The sequence below is a fragment of the Trichomonas vaginalis genome, chromosome I (genome assembly GCF_026262505.1).
Source record: "Trichomonas vaginalis G3 chromosome I, whole genome shotgun sequence".
NCBI classification, from domain to species: Eukaryota; Parabasalia; order Trichomonadida; family Trichomonadidae; genus Trichomonas; species Trichomonas vaginalis.
This window is the reverse complement of record NC_067203.1, coordinates 22,725,948-22,749,636: the sequence shown is the minus strand read 5'-3', so window position 1 is coordinate 22,749,636 and position 23,689 is coordinate 22,725,948. Positions and strand designations below refer to the sequence as shown.

General features: G+C 33.4%; 15 protein-coding genes across 15 annotated transcripts, besides 5 other annotated features; 9 read left to right on the top strand and 6 right to left on the bottom strand.

Moving 5' to 3' along the window:
• Positions 1-8,493: part of a mobile genetic element that runs on past the window's edge.
• Positions 114-141: a terminal%2Cinverted (terminal inverted repeat of Mariner transposon ID:TVAGG3_1033030).
• Positions 114-1,417: a mobile genetic element.
• Positions 210-1,337, top strand: TVAGG3_1033040 (Mariner transposase; the record flags this gene model as incomplete). Its single annotated transcript, XM_051255242.1, has 1 exon — positions 210-1,337. The coding sequence occupies one exon, from the start codon at positions 210-212 to the stop codon at positions 1,335-1,337; it is 1,128 nt and encodes a 375-aa protein (XP_051080816.1).
• Positions 1,390-1,417: a terminal%2Cinverted (terminal inverted repeat of Mariner transposon ID:TVAGG3_1033030).
• On the bottom strand, positions 1,427-2,416 carry TVAGG3_1033020 (keratin-associated protein family; the record flags this gene model as incomplete). The annotated part of the gene is made up of 1 exon (XM_051255241.1): positions 1,427-2,416. A coding segment is annotated over one exon (990 nt), but the record flags the coding sequence as incomplete, so codon positions are not given.
• TVAGG3_1033010 (organellar and viral DNA polymerase type B) lies at positions 2,919-3,751 on the bottom strand (the record flags this gene model as incomplete). Its single annotated transcript, XM_001305434.2, has 1 exon — positions 2,919-3,751. A coding segment is annotated over one exon (833 nt), but the record flags the coding sequence as incomplete, so codon positions are not given.
• On the top strand, positions 4,186-4,533 carry TVAGG3_1033000 (uncharacterized protein; the record flags this gene model as incomplete). The annotated part of the gene is made up of 1 exon (XM_051255240.1): positions 4,186-4,533. One exon carries the CDS (start codon positions 4,186-4,188, stop codon positions 4,531-4,533), a length of 348 nt encoding a protein of 115 aa, XP_051080814.1.
• TVAGG3_1032990 (uncharacterized protein) lies at positions 4,730-5,344 on the bottom strand (the record flags this gene model as incomplete). Its single annotated transcript, XM_051255239.1, has 1 exon — positions 4,730-5,344. One exon carries the CDS (start codon positions 5,342-5,344, stop codon positions 4,730-4,732), a length of 615 nt encoding a protein of 204 aa, XP_051080813.1.
• TVAGG3_1032980 (uncharacterized protein) lies at positions 5,370-5,771 on the top strand (the record flags this gene model as incomplete). Its single annotated transcript, XM_001304240.1, has 1 exon — positions 5,370-5,771. The coding sequence occupies one exon, from the start codon at positions 5,370-5,372 to the stop codon at positions 5,769-5,771; it is 402 nt and encodes a 133-aa protein (XP_001304241.1).
• On the bottom strand, positions 5,768-6,622 carry TVAGG3_1032970 (protein of unknown function, DUF4106 family; the record flags this gene model as incomplete). Its single annotated transcript, XM_001304241.1, has 1 exon — positions 5,768-6,622. The coding sequence occupies one exon, from the start codon at positions 6,620-6,622 to the stop codon at positions 5,768-5,770; it is 855 nt and encodes a 284-aa protein (XP_001304242.1).
• On the top strand, positions 6,672-7,553 carry TVAGG3_1032960 (uncharacterized protein; the record flags this gene model as incomplete). The annotated part of the gene is made up of 1 exon (XM_001304242.1): positions 6,672-7,553. The coding sequence occupies one exon, from the start codon at positions 6,672-6,674 to the stop codon at positions 7,551-7,553; it is 882 nt and encodes a 293-aa protein (XP_001304243.1).
• Positions 7,869-8,195, top strand: TVAGG3_1032950 (protein of unknown function, DUF4107 family; the record flags this gene model as incomplete). Its single annotated transcript, XM_001304243.2, has 1 exon — positions 7,869-8,195. A coding segment is annotated over one exon (327 nt), but the record flags the coding sequence as incomplete, so codon positions are not given.
• Positions 8,281-8,493: a terminal%2Cinverted (terminal inverted repeat of Maverick-1B transposon ID:TVAGG3_1032940).
• A 1,970-nt stretch (positions 8,494-10,463) lies between these two features.
• On the bottom strand, positions 10,464-13,040 carry TVAGG3_1032930 (bifunctional inhibitor/lipid-transfer protein/seed storage 2s albumin superfamily protein family; the record flags this gene model as incomplete). Its single annotated transcript, XM_001304244.1, has 1 exon — positions 10,464-13,040. One exon carries the CDS (start codon positions 13,038-13,040, stop codon positions 10,464-10,466), a length of 2,577 nt encoding a protein of 858 aa, XP_001304245.1.
• Positions 13,041-14,495: 1,455 nt separating this feature from the next.
• Positions 14,496-15,402, top strand: TVAGG3_1032920 (GTPase protein; the record flags this gene model as incomplete). Its single annotated transcript, XM_001304245.2, has 1 exon — positions 14,496-15,110. One exon carries the CDS (start codon positions 14,496-14,498, stop codon positions 15,108-15,110), a length of 615 nt encoding a protein of 204 aa, XP_001304246.1.
• Positions 15,403-15,452: 50 nt separating this feature from the next.
• TVAGG3_1032910 (alpha/beta-hydrolases family) lies at positions 15,453-16,523 on the bottom strand (the record flags this gene model as incomplete). Its single annotated transcript, XM_001304246.1, has 1 exon — positions 15,453-16,523. The coding sequence occupies one exon, from the start codon at positions 16,521-16,523 to the stop codon at positions 15,453-15,455; it is 1,071 nt and encodes a 356-aa protein (XP_001304247.1).
• A 135-nt stretch (positions 16,524-16,658) lies between these two features.
• Positions 16,659-17,706, top strand: TVAGG3_1032900 (ankyrin repeat family protein family; the record flags this gene model as incomplete). The annotated part of the gene is made up of 1 exon (XM_001304247.1): positions 16,660-17,589. The coding sequence occupies one exon, from the start codon at positions 16,660-16,662 to the stop codon at positions 17,587-17,589; it is 930 nt and encodes a 309-aa protein (XP_001304248.1).
• Positions 17,707-17,951: 245 nt separating this feature from the next.
• Positions 17,952-18,739, top strand: TVAGG3_1032890 (uncharacterized protein; the record flags this gene model as incomplete). Its single annotated transcript, XM_001304248.1, has 1 exon — positions 17,984-18,739. One exon carries the CDS (start codon positions 17,984-17,986, stop codon positions 18,737-18,739), a length of 756 nt encoding a protein of 251 aa, XP_001304249.1.
• A 14-nt stretch (positions 18,740-18,753) lies between these two features.
• TVAGG3_1032880 (myo-inositol hexakisphosphate metabolic process) lies at positions 18,754-19,641 on the top strand (the record flags this gene model as incomplete). Its single annotated transcript, XM_001304249.1, has 1 exon — positions 18,754-19,641. One exon carries the CDS (start codon positions 18,754-18,756, stop codon positions 19,639-19,641), a length of 888 nt encoding a protein of 295 aa, XP_001304250.1.
• Positions 19,642-23,689: the final 4,048 nt, after the last annotated feature.

Sequence of the window (23,689 nt, the reverse complement as noted above, 5' to 3'; positions counted from 1 at the left end):
TCCTTTGCCATCTACAATATTTATATTGTTTGTTATTAAACCATTAGGAAAAGTAGGAGGATAAATTCTTTGTTCATGTACAGTTGCACCGTTTCTTCCTGTTTTTGTTACTATAGGGTGTCCAAAGGTGCGTTTAGCACAACGCTCTATATCAGACTATTAAAGGAGATATATGCTGATTATAAATATATAATAAAAAATATGAATATATGTATATGATGAGTAAGTTGTATTTTGGCGCCATGCCGGGATATAAAATGAATTTTGAGACAAGAGGCGGTTTCGCGGGAAATTTTGGCGGGATTTTTTTCATTTTTTTAATGAATCATAAAGAAAACATCCTCGCTCTTGCAAAAAAATGCAAAGACTGTAAAAAAATCTACGAGACATTGGTAAAATGCTTCGGTATGGATGCTCCTAGCTATTCCACTGTAACGTATCATGTTAGGATGTATCACTTCATGAACAAAAAGGCGCCCATCATAAAAATTGACAAAAAATCGCCGGATCAAAGAAAAATCAAAGCAATTCTTCAAGCGCTAGATGAAGACCCAAGAGCATCACTCAGAAGGATAGAGGAGATGACAAAGATACCACGTACAACAGTCAGTTATTATCTGCACAATTATTTGAACTACAAACTAGCGTATACACGTTGGGTTCCGCACAACCTTAATTCAGTTCAAAAAAAATCTAGAGTCCAATCTTCGAAAGAGCTCCTCTCTATATTGGGTGCGTATCAATCCAAGAAGTTTCGCTTTTTAGTAACAGGGGACGAGTCTTGGTTTCAATATGCAACAGAAGCCAAAATCATGTGGATTCCGAAGGATGAAAATCCGCAAACATTCCCGAAGAAAAAAATTGACACACCAATGATGATGTTGTCGGTTTTTTGGGGCGTGAATGGCATCATCGCAATTGATATTCTTCAAAAACCTAATACGATGAATGCTCAGTATCTAATTGACAATGTTCTTACTCAAATTATCAATTCTGATGAGTTTGAGAAATCCAAACAACAAAAACAAAAGTTTGCAATTCATTTTGATAATTCAAGAGTTCACAAAAGTCATAAGGTAATGAATTACTTGGTGGAAAACAATGTCAAAGTTGTTCCAAACCCAATTTATTCACCTGATATTGCACCCTCTGACTTTTATTTATTCGGCACGCTAAAAAAGAGAGCTGAAGGACGCGAATTCGCGAGTCCAGATGATCTTGAAAATTTTGTAAGAGAGCAATTTGAGCAATTTTCTCATGATGATTTAAAGCGTGTCTTTCAAGCCTGGATCGATCGCTGCGAACGCGTGATTGAATCCAATGGTGATTATATTTAAATAAACTTTATATATATGTAACTTGTTTATTTCTATTCGCAGTATTCAGGTTTGTGCTAAACACACCTTTGGACACCCTATATTTCGATGCATGCCTTAATTTCTTTAATCCTGATTGTTTGAAATTCTTCATGCACGTGCTCTTTATCGGCTTTTCCATTAAGCGCAGCATTTACTTCCGACTTCTTTGCATAATTTTCATCTACATAAGTTTTGTCGGCTTTCTTATCTAACATTGCTGGTAGTTCGTATGCTTCAAAGTTTCTGGCATGACCTTCAATGTTCATACATCTGTTATCTAAATTGTTTAGTGTATCTTTTACGCTTGTACTTGGATTCTCTAAAGGTGCACTTGAACCAAGGGTATAGTTCAATATTATGTCGTCTGCTCTAACAGTAGTGAAGGATTCATGTGTATGGTTCTTGTCAGCTTTACTATTTAATGTAGCTTGAAGTTCATTTATATCGGAGATATTGTGTTTATGAGATTTCAAAACTTTGTTCGTTGCGTCAAGTTCATCTTTGTCAGCTTTACTTTTAATAGCATCTTCAAAAGTTATTTTTGCCTTAACTCTCAAAGTAAATCTTGGTTCAACTAATACACCGTTAACAAAGAAGTATGAAGCATAAATTTCATCGTTATAACCAAATGCTTCTGGTGGTTTACCTGTGTCATACTGTACAGTACAGTGTATGTCATAACCTTTAGCACGAATGAATTTATATCTTCTTTCATTAACATCTTCAGTGCTTATTTGTTCATCCTGTGTTAAATATCCATGGTAGTCCGTTATAATCTGTTCGTCTGAACTTATATAATGAACATGGTTTTTATCTGCTTTTTCGGCTAATTTCTCTTCTATCTCATTTATTTCAAGTTCATGCCTACCACCACCTCCTTCAGAAGTATTTTTCTTCAGCTCTTGAAGAACGTCCACTTCGCCATCTTTGGTGTCAATAATGAGACTTTGAGTTAAAACCTTTCCTGTCTTAATGGATGTTTGTAAAACTTCTTCTTCACCGTGTTCGGGGTCATGGTCGTCATCATATCTTGTGAAATCAGAGATGTTGTCATACATTAAGCATATCTGTCTCAAAAGTTCTGCTATTTGAAACTGGAACGAAAGATATACAGAACTTTCATCATCTCCTAAAGTCAAGTCTGCTTTCTTAAGTATTTCTTGAATGTATGCAATGAGAACAGAGTACCTTGGAAAATATTCGAACAATATTTCATTAGCTGTTGGTTTTGGTGGTTCTTCTGGAGTTTCTGTTGTTTCAGTTCCTTCTGTAGGTTCTGTTGGAGTTTCTGCATCTCTTGACTTCAATGCTCTTGCTCTCAAAGACCTAAATGTTAGAGCACCAGGTTTTACAAAGGACTTTATAAATGCTTTAATAGTTCCTGGTAAGTTATTGTTAGCATTAAGTAAGTTCCTTATGCTTCCATCATGTACGTCCATAGCACTATGTAAAAAATCTATACTTTTCTTGTAGTCAGCAATAGACTGACTGTGATTTTTTAAAGATTTGTCAATACCTTTAAGCCAATCTTCATGCATGTCTGATACTGAGCCAAGAATATCATTTGCTTCCTTTAGTGTATTTTGTGCTTCTCGTAAAGTATCCAATCCCGTACGTGCATTGTTTGCTATACGTCTTACAGTATCTATTTGACTCCTTGTTTCTTGCATCCAACCAGATAAAGTTTTAATAGTATCCGAACCATTTGAAATGAAGTTCAAAGCATTTTTAACGTCATCTAAAACTTCTTCACCAAGTACTGCCCATATCTTTCCGATTTGGTATTGAAGAACTCCATATGAAGCAGCTGTTAAACCAGTATTTATAAGGTTCCATATACATGATTTAGCAGTTTTTCCATCCTTTCCATCTTCACCATCCAAACCGTTTTCGCCTTGAGGTCCTTGTATTCCTTGTATTCCTTGTGGTCCTTGTATTCCTTGTATTCCTTGTGGTCCGGTGTCACCCTTCTCTCCTTTCAGTTCATCTTTATGTTCGTTATAATATTCTAATGTCATAAGGTGTACATCATTACTGTTACCAGCAACGCCGAGAATTTGTTTCTCATTCATGACTAAATTCTTTAGGCATTTAATGTTGTCGTCAAATCGAAAGCTCTTTAACAATTCAATGAGAACATTTAATACTTTCACTAATGAGGCATCTACTGTAGAATTTATATATTGCACCGTTCCATCATTTATGATAGGAACCTTGCTTGTTGTAATGAATGGGTCATACGTGTTAAAAGTATCGAAATCAATGACTTTTTTAGTTTTTCCATCGTCAATGACTAAATCATTGCCTTCAATGGTTAAAGTTGAGTTTTCGTTTACTAGTTCATGTGCTCTTCTTGCTTCATTTGTTTCATACGCATATGCAGCAATAGTCATATTTTAATGAGAATAAAATGTTGTTCTATTTGCAAAGTACAGACCCAAACGAATACGGAATAGTAAAGCTACAAACAAACTTAGGTCTTCAGAATGAAGCACTTGCTTTCAGAGTTGTTGACTTCAATACTATCGCAACTTTTGTCATAACAGATGAAACAGATTTCATAGAGATTGAAATAGATGACAAAAGAAGTGTTGTAACATTTCCTAACAGAGCTGGGTATAGAATAGATAAAATTGCTGGAGTCATAGATACTCTCATAAATGAAGAAACTATTGACAACATAGATGTCGAACTCTCTTCTGAGGGAACATTGAAGTTCAGTTATGCGAAGGAGTTTAAGATAACACGAATGAGTCATAGAGTTCAATTGCTTCTGGGAGCATACCATATGACATTTCCTTTGAAAGGTGTTGACAAAACGATTGAGATGAAATCTGTTCCATACGTATGTTATGGCAATTGTTTGTACATTGAGTCAAAAATAGCTAATGTCACGGGTATTTCAGGAGTTAATAGTAAAGGTTCAGTAGAATATAAGTCTTTCTGTTATGAAGTAAATTCAATGTTCATTCCAAACGTTCCTGTCATAGCAACTCATTTAGGTAAATGGGTTCGCATTAGTCCTCATAATTTGAAAGACATGCAATTCAGACTTGTTGACTTTCAAGGAGAGCCTGTAGAACTGAAGGCACCAGTGCGAATGACTGTTGAAGTTGACTTTTTAGAAAATATTAAATGCAACAGCTTACAAGAGAACTCAGAGCTAAAAATATAAAGTATGAATGTTATGTATTAGGTCATGAACTTTGGTTGTTGCTGTTTGATGAAACAAATGAGTTAGTTATGTCAGTCAAGAGAACAGAAAAATATTATGTTAGTGAAAACTGCACCAAGTCAATAAGATTAGGTTTGCATTATGAAGATGAGTTCAATAGTGTTGAAGAAGTTTTGGACAGATATTACAAATTGCTTTAATTTACTAAAACATATTTCAAACAAAGTTTATATTCTGTTGAAAGTTTTGTATATTCATTCGAATATTTATACTTAAACTCAACTCCTGTAGTTCCTGGTGTTTCAATGATGCGGATGTTACCTATTTTCATGAATAGTGGAGTTTGACCACAGCATTCGATTTCAGGGTCGAGATAGTCAATGACACATTGTTTCCCTGTTATTCGTGATATAACATTTTCAAGGTCCTCCTTTGTTAGAATTATTTGGTTCTTACTTATAAGATTTGTCAAAAGTTTCTTATCGTCTTTGAGTAAAATTGTTTGGTATAACTGAAGAAGGTAATGGTCTACGTTATCTGAAGGATTTGTTTGAACATTTGTGTAAGGGTTGTCGTTGGCTTCTCTTGAAAGAATTTGGTCCAGTGGTGGATACTCTAACTTAACATCTGATGTAGCGTTAGCGTTTGAAGCTGTGTTTAAATTCACCGACTTAAGTTCTGGTTCTTTTTCTTTCAAACACTCTGAACTATAGTTCTTTATGACAATATTGTTTGTCGTTCGTGAGTCAACATTTGATGTTGGTTCAATTGGAACATTAACGGCACCAGCTAAGATGGATTTGCTTCTCATTTCATATAGAATAAAAACCTTTTATATGTATGAAATGAGCAATATACTCGACAAGGGTTTGAATGTAAAGCTAACGAATGAAAATATTGTTGAATTCACTGAGACAGGTGCTGTGTATAAAGATGTAGAACTACTGAACAAAAGAGCTAAGGGAAGAAGCAGGAACATGAACAAAGGGTGGAAGCCTATAAAAATTTATGTCAATGATGGCTCAGGAGGTTCAAACATAAAGTATGCAGAAAGTTATAGAGTTTATGCTCTCAAAGGTGAAAAGCCTTCATTTAAGAACAGCTATTCTAACGCATATCCTCAAAAGCTAACGGATGGAGAAGTGGATGATATGAATGACAGCAAAAATATTAACAGAAATGGCGACAGAGATGCATGGAATTTGTTTACCATCAGTCAATTGAAGGTTAAACTTTAAAACAATGTTGGTCGTTCCCATGGAATATTTTTGACTTTAATGGTATTAGTCATGATATGAACCTCAAGGTATGAACGAGGAGAGATGAGAGACTTATATGCTTCCCAAATTTCTTCAAAAGGTAATGTTATACCTGACTGTTTCCAAATGAGTTCAATATCATAACGTGAGAAACCTTGAAAGATAACGAAGTCAGTTATGAGACGTTTTATGTTTAAAGCTAAAAACCTCCATGTTTGCATAAGTATTGCTACAGTTAAGTGGTAATGTCTGACTTTAGTAATGATGTTAGCTAATGGTGAGCCAGGCTTTGAAACTAAACCTTTTCCGGCGAAGTCGTCGCAAACGAGCAGAGTGTTTGAAGGATATTTTTTGAAGGGGTATTTTGAAAGTTTTGATAGAATGTAGTTTGTCAGTCGTTTCATATCGTAAACTCCTGAGTACTGACGTAAGTGGTGTTTGTCAATAATTCTTTCCATCTCCTCAGAAGTCTTTTGCATTCCTGACTGTATGAACTCTACGATGGCATAATATTTCCTCTTACGTCGAATGTAACGTTGAAGAAATTCAATGAGTTCACTGTCTGGAACTTTAACGACAGAGGCTTGAACTTTTGACATAAATGTTTTCGCTGTTGAGTCCATAGAGTCTGAAGTTGCTGATATAATGATTTGGTCATAGTAAGAGTCGTTTCCTAAACGCTCTGTTATGAGTATATGACGAATGAGGTTAAATGTCTTACCTGAACCCATCTTTCCACAATAGAAATACACACCATTTGAACAGAACTCATAGTCCTTACTGAAAGGAAGAATGAGAGAAGAGTTAAGTTTGTCTGTAGTTTCATTCATGTCTTCATCTACGTCATGTATTAAATGCTTCATTTTATCTCCATTAAAAATGCAAGTCAGAAATATTCAGAACATAGCACCGAGTCTAACTGACAAGAGTATAAAGATATACTATGAACATGTTATGATGAAACCAACCAAAATTCAAGAAAGTCAGTATACTTATGAATATCCAAGACACTGGGTAGAGTATGTAGGAGGTGAGAAAGCTATTGAAATAAGACAAGTTAGAAGTATTCCAGCAGGAAGAACAATATTATTGAAGAACTTTAATGTTTTGAGGTATAATGATGAAACAAAGAAGCAAGATAGTTTTCCTGTTGCTGTGTATGTGAACCTAGACACAGGAGATGACATGAAAGTTTTTAATACAAAGCTTCAAACGGTAGTGAGAGAACAACTGACTGCGGAAGGGCATCCATTACCTTCAGAAGTTACCATAGCATATAATTTTGAAACAAACTCAATAGATTTTAAAGTCGTCTCTGCAAAGAAGTCAGGTTTTACATTTAATGAAGCAGATGTATATTCGAATGAAAACATCAAAGCTATTGCATGGTTAGATAATGACGATTGCTTTAAGAAAATATTTAAATACAGTGACTCAACGATGTCAATAGATGACCTTCGTGGAATGTTACCATCGACGTTTACAGTAGAAGGTTCAGCAGGATTGCTTACAAGATTGTCAATTGGTGGTATTTGGTCTCGTGAGAACATTGTTATAAAATCCAGTATAAGTGAATTTGCTGAAGAATCTATACTATGTCTTTCAAACTATATGTATTCGCCACCGAAGCATTATAGTATAACAAACTTTGTCAGTAAGTTTAACATAAGACTTGTCGAACCTTCTTCAATGAAAGATGTTGTGCTACCTAAAGACGGAAAGGATGGACTCATTATTGAGATGATTTTAATAGCATATTAAATGAGTTTGTTTTTGAAGGTCATTCATGATGAAATAATTGTTGTAGAAGATGTTAGCAATTGTTCAGACATTTTGAAGCGTATAGATGATATAAGAAATAAGTTAGATAGACCGCAAAGCGGTGAGGGCGAAGCCCGTGAGAACGCTTATGTTTCATTGATTTTCTCCAGTAACGAGAACTTTTATGAGATAATATTGAAGAGAGATGATTTTAATATGGTGTAAATGGTAGCTTGGGCAGCTTTAGGCGCAATGGGAACAAAAGCATTAGCATTTGGAGCAAAAGCACTTGGAGCTTATGACGCAGTAAATAAAATGAGTGGAGGAAGGGTTTCGAAGACATTAGATGCAAATAAAGGGAAGATTGGAGGCTGGGTTGCAAAGAAGTTAAGATTAAATAAAATAGGGCTCATAAATAAAGCATCCAATTTGGTTGCGACTGAGTCAGAAAATGCTTTAGGAAAGGACGATGAGTTTGCAAAACACGCAAAAGACTTTAATGACCAGATGAAAGGTGAAACAATGCATTTAAATAGAGTCGATGGAACTAAAGAAAATGTTTCTTCTCCACTAGTAGTTCTTCCGTATGGTCCCTATGGAATGTATGGAAACCCTTACGAAAGACCATTTGACCCATTGACTGGTGGAAGTAACTGGTATCATTATGGACGAAGAAGAAAGACAGTCAAGTTGGACACAGACGTGAAGAAAGCAACTAAAAAGAAACCAAGGAAGAGAGTTATAAAGCAATGAATTCAACAGGGTAGAAAACCGGGTGAAAAAAGAGGTGAGATTTCATCACTTCACCTAAATTTATTTTTGTGCTATGTTTTCATACGTGTGGGAGTGGTGATATCATTAATTTTTAAGTTTATTTTTTATTTTATTTTTATATAAATGACGAAAACTATTGAGATAACAAACTACAACGGTCATGAGTAGTGATGCGAAAAATTCCCAAACATATGGGGTTTCTCATATCCCGTCCCCTATCGTTTCCCCAATTCAATTTTTTTTGGAATTTTATTTTTTTTCCCGCCCATTTGAATTAAAAATGGGCGATTTTCGTTAATGTGATTGAAATATCATAAAATTAATACGTATTTTAGCTAATAATTCTATTTTTATACAATATTCTCTCATTAAATCAACATTTTTTTCTAATTTTAATTTTTAATTTTTAATTTCTTCATAATTTTAGCGATTTATGCTCATTATTAGCAAATAAATAATATATATAATATACTTATTTCATTTTATTCAGATAGGTCTTTGGGATTGGGATACCTTGTCCAAATTCAGAGGAAGTTTGAGAGGTTGGGATGGGGTAGCCCATATTCAATTATCCCAAGTGTACTCCACGAATTTAAAATTATATTATATTATTGATGACATATCTAAATTTATAGATAAAAATTTCAATGCGTACACAATTTTTTTTGAGAAAATTCTTTTTTTTACTTATTTTCATTCATAAAAGCTCACGTGAACTTAATTAACAACTGAGACATTTCCTATGAAATCATTTAATGCCGTCAAAATAGACATGTCTAAGCTGTTTTGAGTGACTTTCGCTCGATGTCTGATGCAATATCAGACATCGAGCGAAAGTCTCTCATATTGGCAACACATCCATACGATCAATACTATAGCTACGAATTACAAGCCTGTTTGGGCAATTTTTGGCCGAGTTCTGATTTTTCATTAGATCTCGAGCGAAAGTCTCTCAAATTGGCTGCCAGTTCATAAGAGTGAAACTCTAGCTACGAATTAGAAGCTTGCTTGAGAGACTCTCGCTCGCGTTGGGATCTGCATCAGAACTCGAACGAAAGCCTCTCAAAGTGGTAAGACCTGCTCATTGTTGAGCAGGAGCTGCGTAATGTGTTCGAGTAGAGTGAGGCTCTTCTAAGATCTTCCTTGTGATTGGAAGAAATTAGAAGAGTCTCACTCTACTATTTTGTAATTGTATGCCCTGGCCTTTGAGTGACCAGGGCTGCGTAATGTGTTCGAGTAGAGTGAGGCTCTTCTAAGATCTTCCTTGTGATTGGAAGAAATTAGAAGAGTCTCACTCTACTATTTTGTAATTGTATGCCCTGGCCTTTGAGTGACCAGGGCTGCGTAATGAATTCGAGTAGAGTGAGGCTCTTCTAAGATCTTCCTTGTGATTGGAAGAAATTAGAAGAGTCTCACTCTACTATTTTGTAATTGTATGCCCTGGCCTTTGAGTGACCAGGGCTGCGTAATGTGTTCGAGTAGAGTGAGGCTCTTCTAAGATCTTCCTTGTGATTGGAAGAAATTAGAAGAGTCTCACTCTACTATTTTGTAATTGTATGCCCTGGCCTTTGAGTGACCAGGGCTGCGTAATGAATTCGAGTAGGATTGTACAATAGCTCGGCAAACGCCGAGCAAATTAATATAAACGTACATCCCACAAAAAATGGATTGTCAAAATTTATCCCAAATTTTACAAAACCGCAGCGGTTATGACATCCCAGGGCTAAAAAAATTCGGAAACTCGCATCTCTAGTCATGAGTTCAAGAACTTGTTCTTCGTTCCTCGTGAAAATACATTCTATCAGATACGAGGGAGAAAAGGTAAAGTTAGTTTGAGCGTTTATGACTACAAGCATAATGGAAAGTTTATACAAGCATATGATACAAACGGTAAGCGTGTTTCATTAGCTTTGTCAAAACTTACAGGTATAAACTATGACAGTGATTTTGACCTATATGAAGAAGAAAGTGAGTCAGAAGATTATGAGCTGTTATATGAAGCACAGCAATGGGAGGAGTTGCAATACTTTTGTAAGTGAGAACGTTTATTTTTTACATTAGTGAGGTGAAGTGGTTGGCAGCTTTGTAAATATTTAAGGTTAAGTTAGTGTTGTCGTTTGTGTTGTAAAATATACGTTAACGGTTTTGTAAAGTGTCAAATTCACATATAATGGGTAAGGAGGCGCGCAGTGCCTCCGTACCCTTGATATGTATACTAACTAATGGTGTTGAAAATGCTGTTTCAAATGGTGTAATATGTGCTGTTGAAAATGGAGTTTCAAATGCTGTTTCAAAAGCTGTTGAGAAAGGTGTTTCATGTGATGTTTCAAATGGTGTTTCATGAGCAGTTGAAAAAGCAGTTTCGAAAGCAGTAGAAAATGGAGTTTCAAAAGCAGTTCCAAACGGTGTTTCATGAGAAGTAGAAAATGCTGTTTCAAATGGTGTAATATGTGCTGTTGAAAAAGCAGTTTCGAAAGGAGTTTGGAATTCAGTTTTGAAAGCAGTGGAGAAAGGAGTTTCAAAAGCTGTTTGAAATGCTGTTGAAAATGGAGTCTCAAAAGCAGTTTCGAAAGCAGTAGAGAAAGGAGTTTCGTAAGCTGTTTCAAAGGCTGTTTCGAAAGGAGTTCTTGGAATCAAAGCAGAACTTTCTGGAGTAATGAATGGTGTTTCAAATGCTGTTTCAAATGCAGTAGAGAAAGGTGTTTCAAATTCAGTAATATATGGTGTCTGGAATACTGTAGAAAATGGAGTTTCAAATGCAGTTTCGAATGCAGTAGAAAATGCTGTTTCGAAAGGAGTTTCATAAGCAGTTTGGAAAGCTGTTGAGAATGGAGTTTCAAATTCAGTTAAGAAAGCAGTTGAGAAAGGTGTTTCAACAGCTGTTTCAAAGGCTGTTTCAAATGGAGTTTGTGGAATCAAAGCAGAACTTTCTGGTGTAATGAATGGTGTCTCAAACGCTGTTTCAAATGCTGTAGAAAATGGTGTTTCGAATGCAGTTGAAAAAGCAGTTTCAAATGGTGTATCAAACTCAGTAATATAAGGTGTTTCAAATACTGTATTAAATGGTGTTTCAAATTCTGTTTGAAAAGCTTTTATATATGGTGTTTCGAAAGCAGTTTGAAAAGCTGTAGAAAATGGTGTTTCGAAAGCTGTAATAAAAGCAGTTTCGAATGGTGTTTCGAAAGCAGTCGAAAATGCTGTTTCAAATGGAGTTTCAAACTCTGTTTTGAATGCAGTTATGAAAGGAGTTTCACCAGCAGTTTGGAAAGCTGTTTCGAAAGGAGTTACATGAGCAGTTTCAAATGGTGTTTCAAATGGTGTTTCAAATGCAGTGCTGAATGCAGTGTTAAAAGGAGTTTCACCAACTGTTTGAAATGCAGTTGAAAAAGGAGTTTCAAAAGCAGTCAAAAATGGTGTTGTTTCTTGTGTAGAAAATGGAGTTTCAAAAGCAGTTGATGCTGGTGTTTCAACAGGTGTTGGAAATTGAATCTCTGGTGAATGTGGATGCAATGTATAACTTACATATCCAATAATTACAGGAGTATTAGGGAATTTAGTTGCTGGATCTGGTTTCTGGTTGATTTCCGTGTTGTCAGCGTAACTAATTGGATCATAACTAATGGAAGACTCTTCAACAACTGATGTTGATTCATAAGAATTAATTGGATAATCTAAAACATCATTTTCTGTCACGCAAACACCATCAACTGTATGGAAAGTTGTTCCGTATTGATCAATTGTAACAGATGATGTCTTAGTTGTATCAACAGCAACTGCATTATCTTTATCTGTTGAAAATATATCTTGGAAAGAACGCCATTTTGCATCGCCTTGGAAGAGAATGTCATTACCAATAGAAGGAGCTCCATTGAATGTGTTTAAGTTTGGATAGTTTGCGACATTTCCGTTGAAACAGCAATTTTGGGAAACTAACTGTTTCGATTGGTCAATGCAACTGAAGATGATGGCACCACCACCTGATGGGATACCTTTTTGCTTGTTAATCATCTTCGATTTGAAAGTGTTGATCTCATTTGGAATGTCCGGTAGAACATTGCAAGCATTGCCTAAGAACTTGCAGCTATCAATGAAAGCTGTACTCTCTGAAATGGCAATGGCACCGCATGGAGCTTTGGCTGTGCATTTCTCGAACCTGACATTATGCAAATATGTATTTGTGGATCCGTAGATGTAGGCCGCACCGTATAGTTCGTTGGACTGGCACATGAAGAAAGAGGAATCAATCATTGAGATCTCATTAATCGGTGAAATAACAGCATCATCGGAATCAACCTCTGAAAGTTGATCAGATGATATGGCGTAGAATGAGCCAGCTCTTTGATATGCAATATCAAATGTAAATGTAGCTTGTTCTACAACGCTTCTTGAGTTAACAACGGCAATGGATCCGCCCGTAGCGGCTTTATTTGAATTAAAAGATGATTCGAGGATATATAAGCATGATTGCTGTGCATATACTGCGCCACCAGAGCCAAATGTGAGAGCGACGCCAAATGCAAAACAATCCTGAAACTTCGAATTTGTGATTTTAACTAGTGATTTCCAGTAACTTCTGGATGTTCTCGTACCAGTTACTAATGTTTCGAATGAAATTGCTGTATCAATTCTGCCATCAGCTTCAAGATCTTGTTGAATATTGTCATAATCAACAAACTGAAGTTCTTGTTCTGTTCTTGAGAGTCCAGAAAACATTGCATTCAGTGGATTTATTGATAAGGAAAAAAGGAAGAGGTAAAAGATCATTGCGCTAAAAATTATTTTTTTCAATGAGTTTTTATTTTTAAGAAAGAAGTGGTTTAAAATGTTTAATGATATATGTGCAGCAACTTTCTCATAATTTTGTTATGAAGAAATTTTGAAAAAATTGTAATGCTCTACCGTGATTTCGATTTTTCTATGAAATCGGTAAATCTCAGAAAATTGAATGGATAAGTCAATGAGAGAGAAAGTATTATCTATATGTGTAGGTAATAATTTCAAACTTCGTGTCAAAAGTTAACAAAATATTCATCTACCGGATAATCGATTATTTTGAAAAGTAAAACAATAAACCTCTAAAAATATGTCCAATTATAATATCATTGTTTTATATGGCATTAGGAACATAAGCAAGATGAATTTCGATGAAGAAATCTTTTTTTGCATTTTCCGATTCGGGATTTTCTGAGATATAAATTTATACCTCTCGCATATGTAACTTCTTAAATTTTGGAATACTTAATAAAAAATTCATTTGAAAATTTTCAATTTATTGAGAAAATAATATTTAAGAAGATCATGTAAGCACTTATAGTGTAACTGGATCTCAGCATCATAGTTCATATATGACATTTCTCAAAACTAACAGAACATAAAATTTATATGTTAATATCATGTTAAGCAAAAGAAAATGATTTGTGATTCAAACCAACATGAAGAAAAATTAATAGGTGATTCAAATCAGCCTAAAGGAAATTCTATATATCAAGGTCATGCTTAAAACTTTTATAATTGAGAAATATACATGATACATAGGCATTACTGACTTTTTATGGCATGTGCTCTGATTACATTCGCATTTTTAATGAAATAACTTTCATATGAGATATTTAAGTAATATATAGTATTTTATTATTGAATGGTTCTTGCAAATAAGATCAGTATAACAATAGATTGCCTATCATGGTGAAAAATATGGTAAAAATAGAAGATTGAATTGAAAATTGTAAGAAATTGAGTTAAATTCTCATAAACTTAGGAAATCTACGTGAAAACTAAAGTGTGTAAATGGCAATGAAGTATTCTATTTCGATGGTTCTCTTCAAATTGCTAAATAACCCGATCATTATGAGTTTGATTATTTTTTCAAAAAACCGTTGGATTTTTATTACGAAATTTTATTAGTGGTTTGAGAATTCAGAAAGTGGGAAACTTTGTTAATCAAACTTCATCGAACAAAAAACATGACCAAAGAATTTTGGCCAAACTCCTCGGTCAAAACTTGAAATCTCGTTAAAAAGCTGGAAAATTTGATTTGAAACGGGAACAACAATCAAATAACGTAATCGTAAAACAATACCATAAAGAAAACCAAAGTTATTGAGCCACGACGATAAAAAAGCGAATTTACAAAATAACGATAGCATCGATTCATAAGATTTTTTCACAATGGAGATCGAAGGCGATGCTGATTATACCATTAAAGTTATTCTTGTAGGATCAAGTGGTGTCGGAAAGACCAGCTTGGTTAGTGCTTTTTTCGATAATCCTTTCGAAAATCAAGCTTTACCAACCGTTGCTCCAGCATCTTGCAACGCCACTATTGAAGTCGGAGGTGGAAAGAAGGTAGAACTTCAAATTTGGGATACAGCTGGCCAGGAAAGATTCCAAACTATTTCTCAAATGTTTTACAGAGAATCTCAAGTTGCTTTCGTATGCTTCGAACCAACACCTAATGATAATTATGAATCTGGAATTACAAATGTTGATAACTGGATTGCTAGAGTTAGACAGGAAGTCCCAGATTGCCTTATATATATTGTTGCTACAAAAGGAGATACAATCAACAATGAAGAAACATTAAAACTCAATAATATCGGTAATGAAATGGTTGCCAAGCAAAATGCTAAGGCTTTCCTTGTTACTTCAGCGAAAACAGGAAATGGCGTTCGCAATCTTTTCGAATCTGCCGCTAATTGCTACTCCACAATTTTCCAGGCTAACGAGCCAGTTAAGGAAAAGGTTCATCTTCAGCTAAAGGATAAGAAGAAAGGTTGTTGCTAGAATTGATTTTTTTTTTCTACTAAATATCTATTTATTGATTTATCGCTTTTACTAATCATATACAATGAATTTCCACAAATGAAATAGCCTTACTTTATTGTCTTTGTTTGTCAATGAGATGAAATTGCGAAAGAGTTTTAAGATTTATGGAAATATTGTTTATATGTCTTTCGTTGATATTGTTTTACAACTTATTTTTGAAATTAAATGTCCAAAAAAAAATGACACAAAAAATAAACGTCTTTATGTTTGGGTTTTAGAACTCTTATCCTTCATTAAAAATACAAGTTATGAGTAAATATTTTTATTTTAATATAATTTAACAGTCTATTTTTAGGAAATTCAATTTTCTTGAGATGGAGAGTGTTCTAAAATCCATCTATTAATAAGGTCAAGGGCATCTTCATTAACATGCTTTTCTACCTTCATATACAAGTCATTCTCTGCTGTTGGAATTATATCTGCGTCCATCAAGAAATGATCAGCGAGTTCGACCCATTTTGAGTCACCATTCTTAGCTGTATCTTTCCACATCTTCCAATGGTCAGGAATCATAACTTGGTCTCTTCCACAGCCAATAATTAACATTGGTAAGTTTTGAGGAACTTTTTCAGGAGTCATATTCTGGAGTCCTGAGCCAGGAATAGCTTCCCAAGCAGGATTAACTAAAACAGCGCCGGCAATTGGATGTGGAGAAGAACTTAATATTTGTGGAAGGAAAATAGAAGCGAAACCGTGTAAAATCAAGAATATCGATGATGTTTCTGGTAATTCTGATGTCAAATTGATGCACAATTTGGCCATATCGACAATTGGATCATTACTGCTAAAATTGCGATAATCTGGCTTAATAAAACCAACCTTCTTCTGTGCAATGTACTCAAAATCACGGAATGGATATCTAATGCCTAAATGACCGTCGACATCTAAAGAAACTGCTGTATGAACGAGAATTGCCATTGGTAATGTGGAAGAATTTCTTAAAGCTGGTTTAACGTATCTAATAAGTGGTGTTTCTGATAGATCTTGAATCAAAACCTTGTGAGGATTGAAATAAGAAGCAGCAATGTAAAATGGATGGCGACTAAACTCTAATCCGTTAATTTTATGATCCATATTCATTGAAAATGTTGCAAACCATTCGTTTTTGTTGATAAATACTGAAACATCAAATATGTAAAATCCTTCATCTTTTGTACTTGGATTTGGAGTTGTGGCATCTCCCACTTTTGTAAATGTGCCATGTTCACCTTCCATTGTAGCTAAGCGACGACCGATTTCTGCAATTGTAAGTTTTTCGCGGAATTCTGGTGTAATATTCTCGTAAAGGAATGATAAATTGTTACCGATGATAGTAGTCTGGCAAATTTTCTTTGCAAACTCAATCATATCTTCAAATTGATTGTTTTCCATTTGTGCAAAAAAGTGAACGTTTATAAATTAAATAGCAAGAGGATTTGTTATCAAGGACTTTGTAAAAAGTATTTTTTGATAATTTAATTTTTTCGAGTTCAATTTTTGTCACATTTTTTCTCTAAAAAAACTTTCGATGAGTTTATATGCTTTTGAAGAGTCTTTAATTAAAGCAATACAAGAAGGTGATTTAAAAATGATAGAACAGCTTCAACTTACGTCAATTGATGTTAATAGAAAATTAATGATTCATCATAAAGTTCCTGTTCAAAATATTCATTTGAAAAGAGTATTTCCGGAATTAATTGATCCAACACCAGTTATTTTTGCTATTGCATGTGAAAAAAGCGATGTTTTATATTACTTCATCGAAAATCTTCATCCAGATTTATCAATATGCTGCAATGGATGGGCTCCTATACATTATGCTGCAATTATTGAAGATCCGAGATGCATGCAAATCTTACTTAAAACTGAATTTGTTCAAACTAATGTAGATTTTCCAATACAATCAGTTTTATCAAAAGATATTAGTCTCACTGCATTAAATATCGCAGTTTCGTATAGCAGACATGGACAAGCTTTACTTTTAACTCAAAATTTCATCCAACCAGAATTTGACTTAGAAGGAAACAGAATTTTATTCAAAAATACACCAGTCATTGATGAATCTTCCATACTTCCTGCTGATTGTCTTCATAAAACAGTCAGCGGCAACACTCCACTCCATATCGCCACATACCGCAATGATTGGGACATGTGCCAGATCTTAATGTCTGTTATGCCTGATGTGAATGTACTTAATGATAAAGAGCAAACTCCAGCAGAACTTGCAAAATTATATAATCATAATGAATTGGCAGAAAAGCTTACCAAAGCAGAGTTAGATCCTATAGAAACTCTTATTGCCAAATATCTCACCAAACCAAGCAAGCCGAAATGTCCATGCGATGAAATACCAGCTAGTGAGGAATCTGTTGAAGAAATCCGCGAAAATATTAATACCCTTAAGGAGACGATTAATAACCTTTACGCAACAATAGATTCTCTCAGCAACAATAAATGAATTGTCCTATTAGTCGACTAAAATGTTTGTTCACTATTCCTTATTTATTTTTCTACATTAATACTATAAAGTCAATATACTTTTTTAATCATATGTCATTATGTAATTCACTTTTATTTTTTCACCATGGAATAGAGCTCTAACTAGATAGGAGCTAAAATAAAAGTTTCTGTGCTGTTATTTTATGCATTTAAATTATCATTCAAACGAAAAGTGAATTTGCGAATAATCAGAAGATAACAATATTATACTGTATATATTGTGATTTAAAGTGTGTGGTTATGTCATTTTTGTTTTCCATATAAAAACCAATCAACCCAAATCTTTTCTTTTTTGTGTCAAAAAAAAATTGACGCAAAAAACAACGATAGAAAAAAAAATGTATTCACCCCCTATGCAAGCGAAATTCCGCGAGATCAAGACGATTTACACAATCGTCGATGGTTATCTGGAAATCCTTTTCAAGAATGATCCGGTTCCATCGCATGATCCAAATCAAAGGAACTTCTTTAGACCTTATACACGAACACAAATAGCGAATGTGTTTAGGATTATGGGCTGTCAGATGCCACTTGATGCTTCATTGAGTGACTGGATCTTTTCTTTCCTTGAAAGGAGCACAGATGAACAAGCACAAGAATTATTACATACCGAAAAGAAAATTTTTCAAGACAAACGCTCGTGTTCTCATCAATTTATAATTCTCACGCGAAATGAATTCCATCGTCTCGTATGTGCATCGCTCTATGTCCATCAATTTAGGAAAATTCGATATTCTGTTGATTTCCGTCTTGCATTGGACTTCATTGAGGAGCGAAGATTCTTCATTATTCTCCTCTCTGGTGCCCCTGGTACAGGAAAATCTACGATTGCTTCACTCCTTGCGAGCCGTATGTCTGTATCTCATATTATTTCAACAGATTCAATTCGTCATGCAATGCGCACGATATATCCTAAAGACAAGTATCCGATTTTACACTATTCAACCTACGAATGCGGTGATATTGTTGATCCGGAACATAAATTACCGGAAGAAGAGAGAGTATGTATCTTTTTAATGCCATTGGAAGCAATACGTTTCCTTTGGCAGTTTATTTTTAACTTACTAACACGCAGTGCATTAAAGGTTACAATGCTCAGTCAGATTTAGTCGGCGAAGAGCTTATGAAGGTCGTAGCCAGCTTCGTTGAGTCCAGATCCTCACTTATTGTTGAAGGTGTCCACTTAAGTGTCAATGTTTTGATGAAAGTCGTTTCATCATTTCCAAATGTCGTTCCTTTCCTTATTTACATCAAGAAAGAGGATTTCCATCGTCAGAGATTTGCTGTCCGTGCTAAATACATGACCACAGACCCAGGACAGAACAAATACATCTCTAATTTCGATGCAATCAGATCTGTTCAGTCAAGTCTTTCAAAAGGAGCTTCAGAACACCTTATTCCTAAGATAGACAACAGAAACATCGACAGATCCATCGAAACAATGCACCAAACCCTCTTTTCCTACCTCAAAAAACTCGAAGGAAGACAATCGATGTTTGATCCGAAAACAGAAAAATTAACATTTCTCGATATGATTTGGAAACGTCGCAAACAGAAAATGACGTCCAAAGCTAAGACCCTCAAGGCCATATCGATGTTAACTACAGGAGGATCAGCAGATCTCGTTACAGGTGAAGAGCAAACACTTTCACATTCTCTCCAGGATTTGCTCGAAAGTTTGCCAAGTCCTGACAAAGTTTTCAGAGATTCACAGGGCGGAAACGACATCAGTTTCAACTCGTACGGAACAATGTTGCTTGGAAATGTCGACATACAAGAGGATGACGGCATGGATTTGACCACTCCTCCTGTTCCTGTTCCTCCTCACAACAGAGTTTCGCCTTTCTTCATCGAACAGAAAATTAACGATGACTCGAATGAAGAACAGGAGGCAACTGAGACTGAGGCTGACCCTGTCGAACTAACTCTCACGGACTTCGCTGAAACAACTGACACTGAGACTGGTGAGGCCCTGATTATGAGCAACGGAAGATTCGTTGTTAGAAACTAAAACATAATGTGATTTAATGATTTTTATATAGATAAAAAATTATATTTTTTAAAATAATAATTGATCTTTCTTCTAATAGTATATGTGTTTATTATATATTAGTTGACTTGTTTATACATATTGATAATGAACAAAGGAAGAATATCTTTAGAAACCAAACATAATGTGATTTAATGATTTTTATATAGATAAAAAATTATATTTTTTAAAATAATAATTGATCTTTCTTCTAATAGTATATGTGTTTATTATATATTAGTTGACTTGTTTATACATATTGATAATGAACAAAGGAAGAATATCTTTAGAAACCAAACATAATGTGATTTAATGATTTTTATATAGATAAAAAATTATATTTTTTAAAATAATAATTGATCTTTCTTCTAATAGTATATGTGTTTATTATATATTAGTTGACTTGTTTATACATATTGATAATGGACAAAGGAAGGGTCATCGTTTGAAACTAAAAGTAATGTGATTTAATGATTTTTATATAGATAAAAAATTATATTTTATAACATAATAAAATTTGATCTTTCTTCAAATAATATATGTGTTTATTAGGTATTAATTGACTTGTAAATGCATATTGATAATGAACAAAGGAAGAGTCATCGTTAGAAACTAAAGCATAATGTGATTTAATGATTTTTATATAGATAAAATAATAAATAAGAATAGATCTTTCTTCTAATAGAATATGTGTTTATTATGTATTAGTAGACTTGTTTGTACATATTGAGTAGTATATATAGCGGGTTGTGTGACTTTTTTTGTAAACGTAAGAATTCATACGATATTGAACGATTTTGTATCATTTTTTTTAACATATGAAGTAAAAAATGTATGATTCTTACGGTTTTTATTCTTACGTTTTTGAATAAATCAAGATTTAAAAAGGATTTCAAATCGTAAGACATTTACACTCAGCCCATACATAATGAAATAAATCATTAAAAAAATTAACATTGATTTTAAAATAATTTATTTTTCATCATTTATAAAAGAAGTTATATATAGATGATGTCAGATATTCCACGATTAATTAAACATTGTTTAAAAATGAATGGAATCAATGGAGTCATAATCAAAGACCTCATAAACGGGTAAAAATAAATTGAAACTAATGATTATTTGAATTTATGAAATCAATTATTTGATTCATTCTTTCTTCAATCTCTTCTATTCTTTTTGTTAAATCATCTATTTTCATTAATGAGGTGATTCTTGATTGAGGAATAGATTTCAAACTAACCACCCCCTTTATTTTTGAAATTTTGAATCCATCAACTTTAAACATTTTATTCAATTTACATGTTGTCAATTCTTCAAATAATTTTTTATTATTAGCATAATAGTCATTAAATTCTTCAACAGATGAAAAAATTTTTATTTCAGTAATTGGTTTAACAATGTTTATTTTTTGTTGAACATTTTCACTCTCATTTATTTCTTCCTCCTCTGTTTCATTTATTTTTAAAATCGGTTTCATTTATTAATAAATAAAAATAAAATTTTGTTATCAGTTATTTTATCGTTAATGGTTTCAGGTTATTCAAAAATAATTAATAAATACCATCCTCCTTTCATACCTGTTGTCAAAATGTCATGTTGTCTCATTTTTTCAGAGAAGTTAAATAACCTGGTGACCTGGTGACCCGGTGACTTCATCAGTTATTCAAAAATAATTAATAAATACCATCCTCCTTTCATACCTGTTGTCAAAAATGTCATTGTCTCATTTTTTCAGAGAAGTTAAATAACCTGGTGACCTGGTGACCCGGTGACTTCATCAGTTATTCAAAAATAATTAATTATTGAATAACCTGAAACCATTAACGATAAAATAACTGATAACAAAATTTTATTTTTATATAAATGAATACCCCACAAGCTCAAAATTTACCACGAATCATAACAAGGGAGGAAAGAAATAATCGAAAAATTAAAAAACAACAAACCACGAAAACCGAGAAGATGAGGAATAAAAATTAATTTTGGATTGAGTTTAAAAATTCATCTTTATTAAATTCATCTCTTCCAATCAATTTATTTATTCTATTAAATTCTTTTATTTTTGCTTCACTCAGTTTAAGGATTGAACGATAAGTTTCTAATTTTTCGATTATTTCTTTATTGTTTTCAACCCCACCACATTGCTGCTTCTTTTTGCAATAGCATATTTTTGCTTTAATTTTGTTTAGTTTCTTTTTATATTCATCGTCTGGACTCTTGGCTGCTTCGTTGTCACTCATTTCTTACGAAATAAAAAAATTAAATGTTATTTAAATATAATGGAGTAATAAAATAAATCGGAATTTCTATTAATTTATTGTTAACCTCAACTAATACATTACTGTTAATATATCTAACAAATTCAGCTATTGTGTCAAATCTTCGTCTTCTTTTTGTCATTGATTTATCAGTTTTTCCATAATCGAGATGAATCAAAACTTATATCCCCTTGTTTTAAAATTCATGAGCCCCGAATTAATTTGTTCACGTTTAAACATCATTTAACCTTTCCATTTGCTTTCTAATATATTCCCATTCTTTTGAAATATCATTTTTCATTTCCACTGGTTTCAATGTTTATAGTTCTATGCCATGTATTATTGTAATAATATACTAACTGCTGTATGATGGAGTCATGATTTCCATCCCAGTATATCTGACCGTTAACCCCTAACGCATCTCTAAGAGTTCTCATTACTGCATCAACTATTTTATTATGAAACGTATATGGAGAGGATGAAAAGTAAAAATTAATTTGTGGGAAATAATGAGCCATAGCTGCCTGAAATCCTTTATCACCATCACCCCTTATATTATCTACTCTTTCATGATCTAGTAAGTATTGTATAGCTCTTCTTGTTTCCTGTTCTGTTTTCCCTTTCACTGGAATGCAATATAAATATCTTGTGTTAATGTTAATGACAAATAAATAAGTAACATTTCCTTTTGAATATTCTAAAATGATCGATTTCGTATGAATATGGATATGGTGCAAATGAGGGGCGACAAATTTTTCTTTAACGGTTGAATTTTTGGGTCAATTGGTTTATTTAATATCTTGAAATCCTTTTTAAAATCTTTTTGCTTCTTTAATGTTTGAAATGGATATAATAAAGTGAATGATGAAGGATTAACTGAAGGAGGAGGAGGTACTACTGTTGGAGGTTTTGGGGTTGCAAGTGGTTTAATTTTATCTGCTTTGATTTTGGATGATGAAGTTTTGGAATTCATTCCTCCTTTCATTAATTCCGGATGTATTCTATTCATTTGTTTTAAATATACTGTATATAAAGGTTTGATATACTTTCCCGCTTCGAGTTTATGTTGAAGGATGAATTCCAAAAGTTGATCTTCATTTAAAAGTCGGGCTGAATGTGGTTTAACTAATGAATCATAAATTAAAGCTTGTGCTTCATTTATGGTCTGAATGACCTGGGCGTTTTGCACTTTTAGCTTTTGTTCCTTTGTTTTTTGCAGCTCAGGATTATATAATTATATAATTCATCAATATCTTCTTCTGTTAATACTTTATTTTTGAAATCTTTCAATTGTTTAAGTTGTGATTTAGTTTTTCCCTTTGTATATTCATTATTTTTAATTTTGTCTTTAATTTTAGAAATTATTTTATCATGATATTTCAAAATTTCATTTTTATAATATGAATAATAATAATCCATATCATCACCCGTTATATTTTCATCATATTTTTGGAGATATGCTTTTAATTCATAATAAGTATGAAAATTTTGATTAAATACTAAATCATCAATTAAAATTTTTAAATCTACATCATTCATTTATATAAAAATAAAATAAATGTTTTAAGGGCGCCCACCTCTTTGATCAAGAATCAAAACCATCATTAACGGTTCCTTTTGTCTCTTCTGTGGCATTTTATTAAAATTTTAAATTGTATTAAATAAACGGCATACAACATCCATTTTCACAACATACAGCCTTAGTGTGTGCTCCTGTTAATGCAGTCTTACCGATTGTTAAGCGAGTCATCATCCTGTTTTTAAGTTGT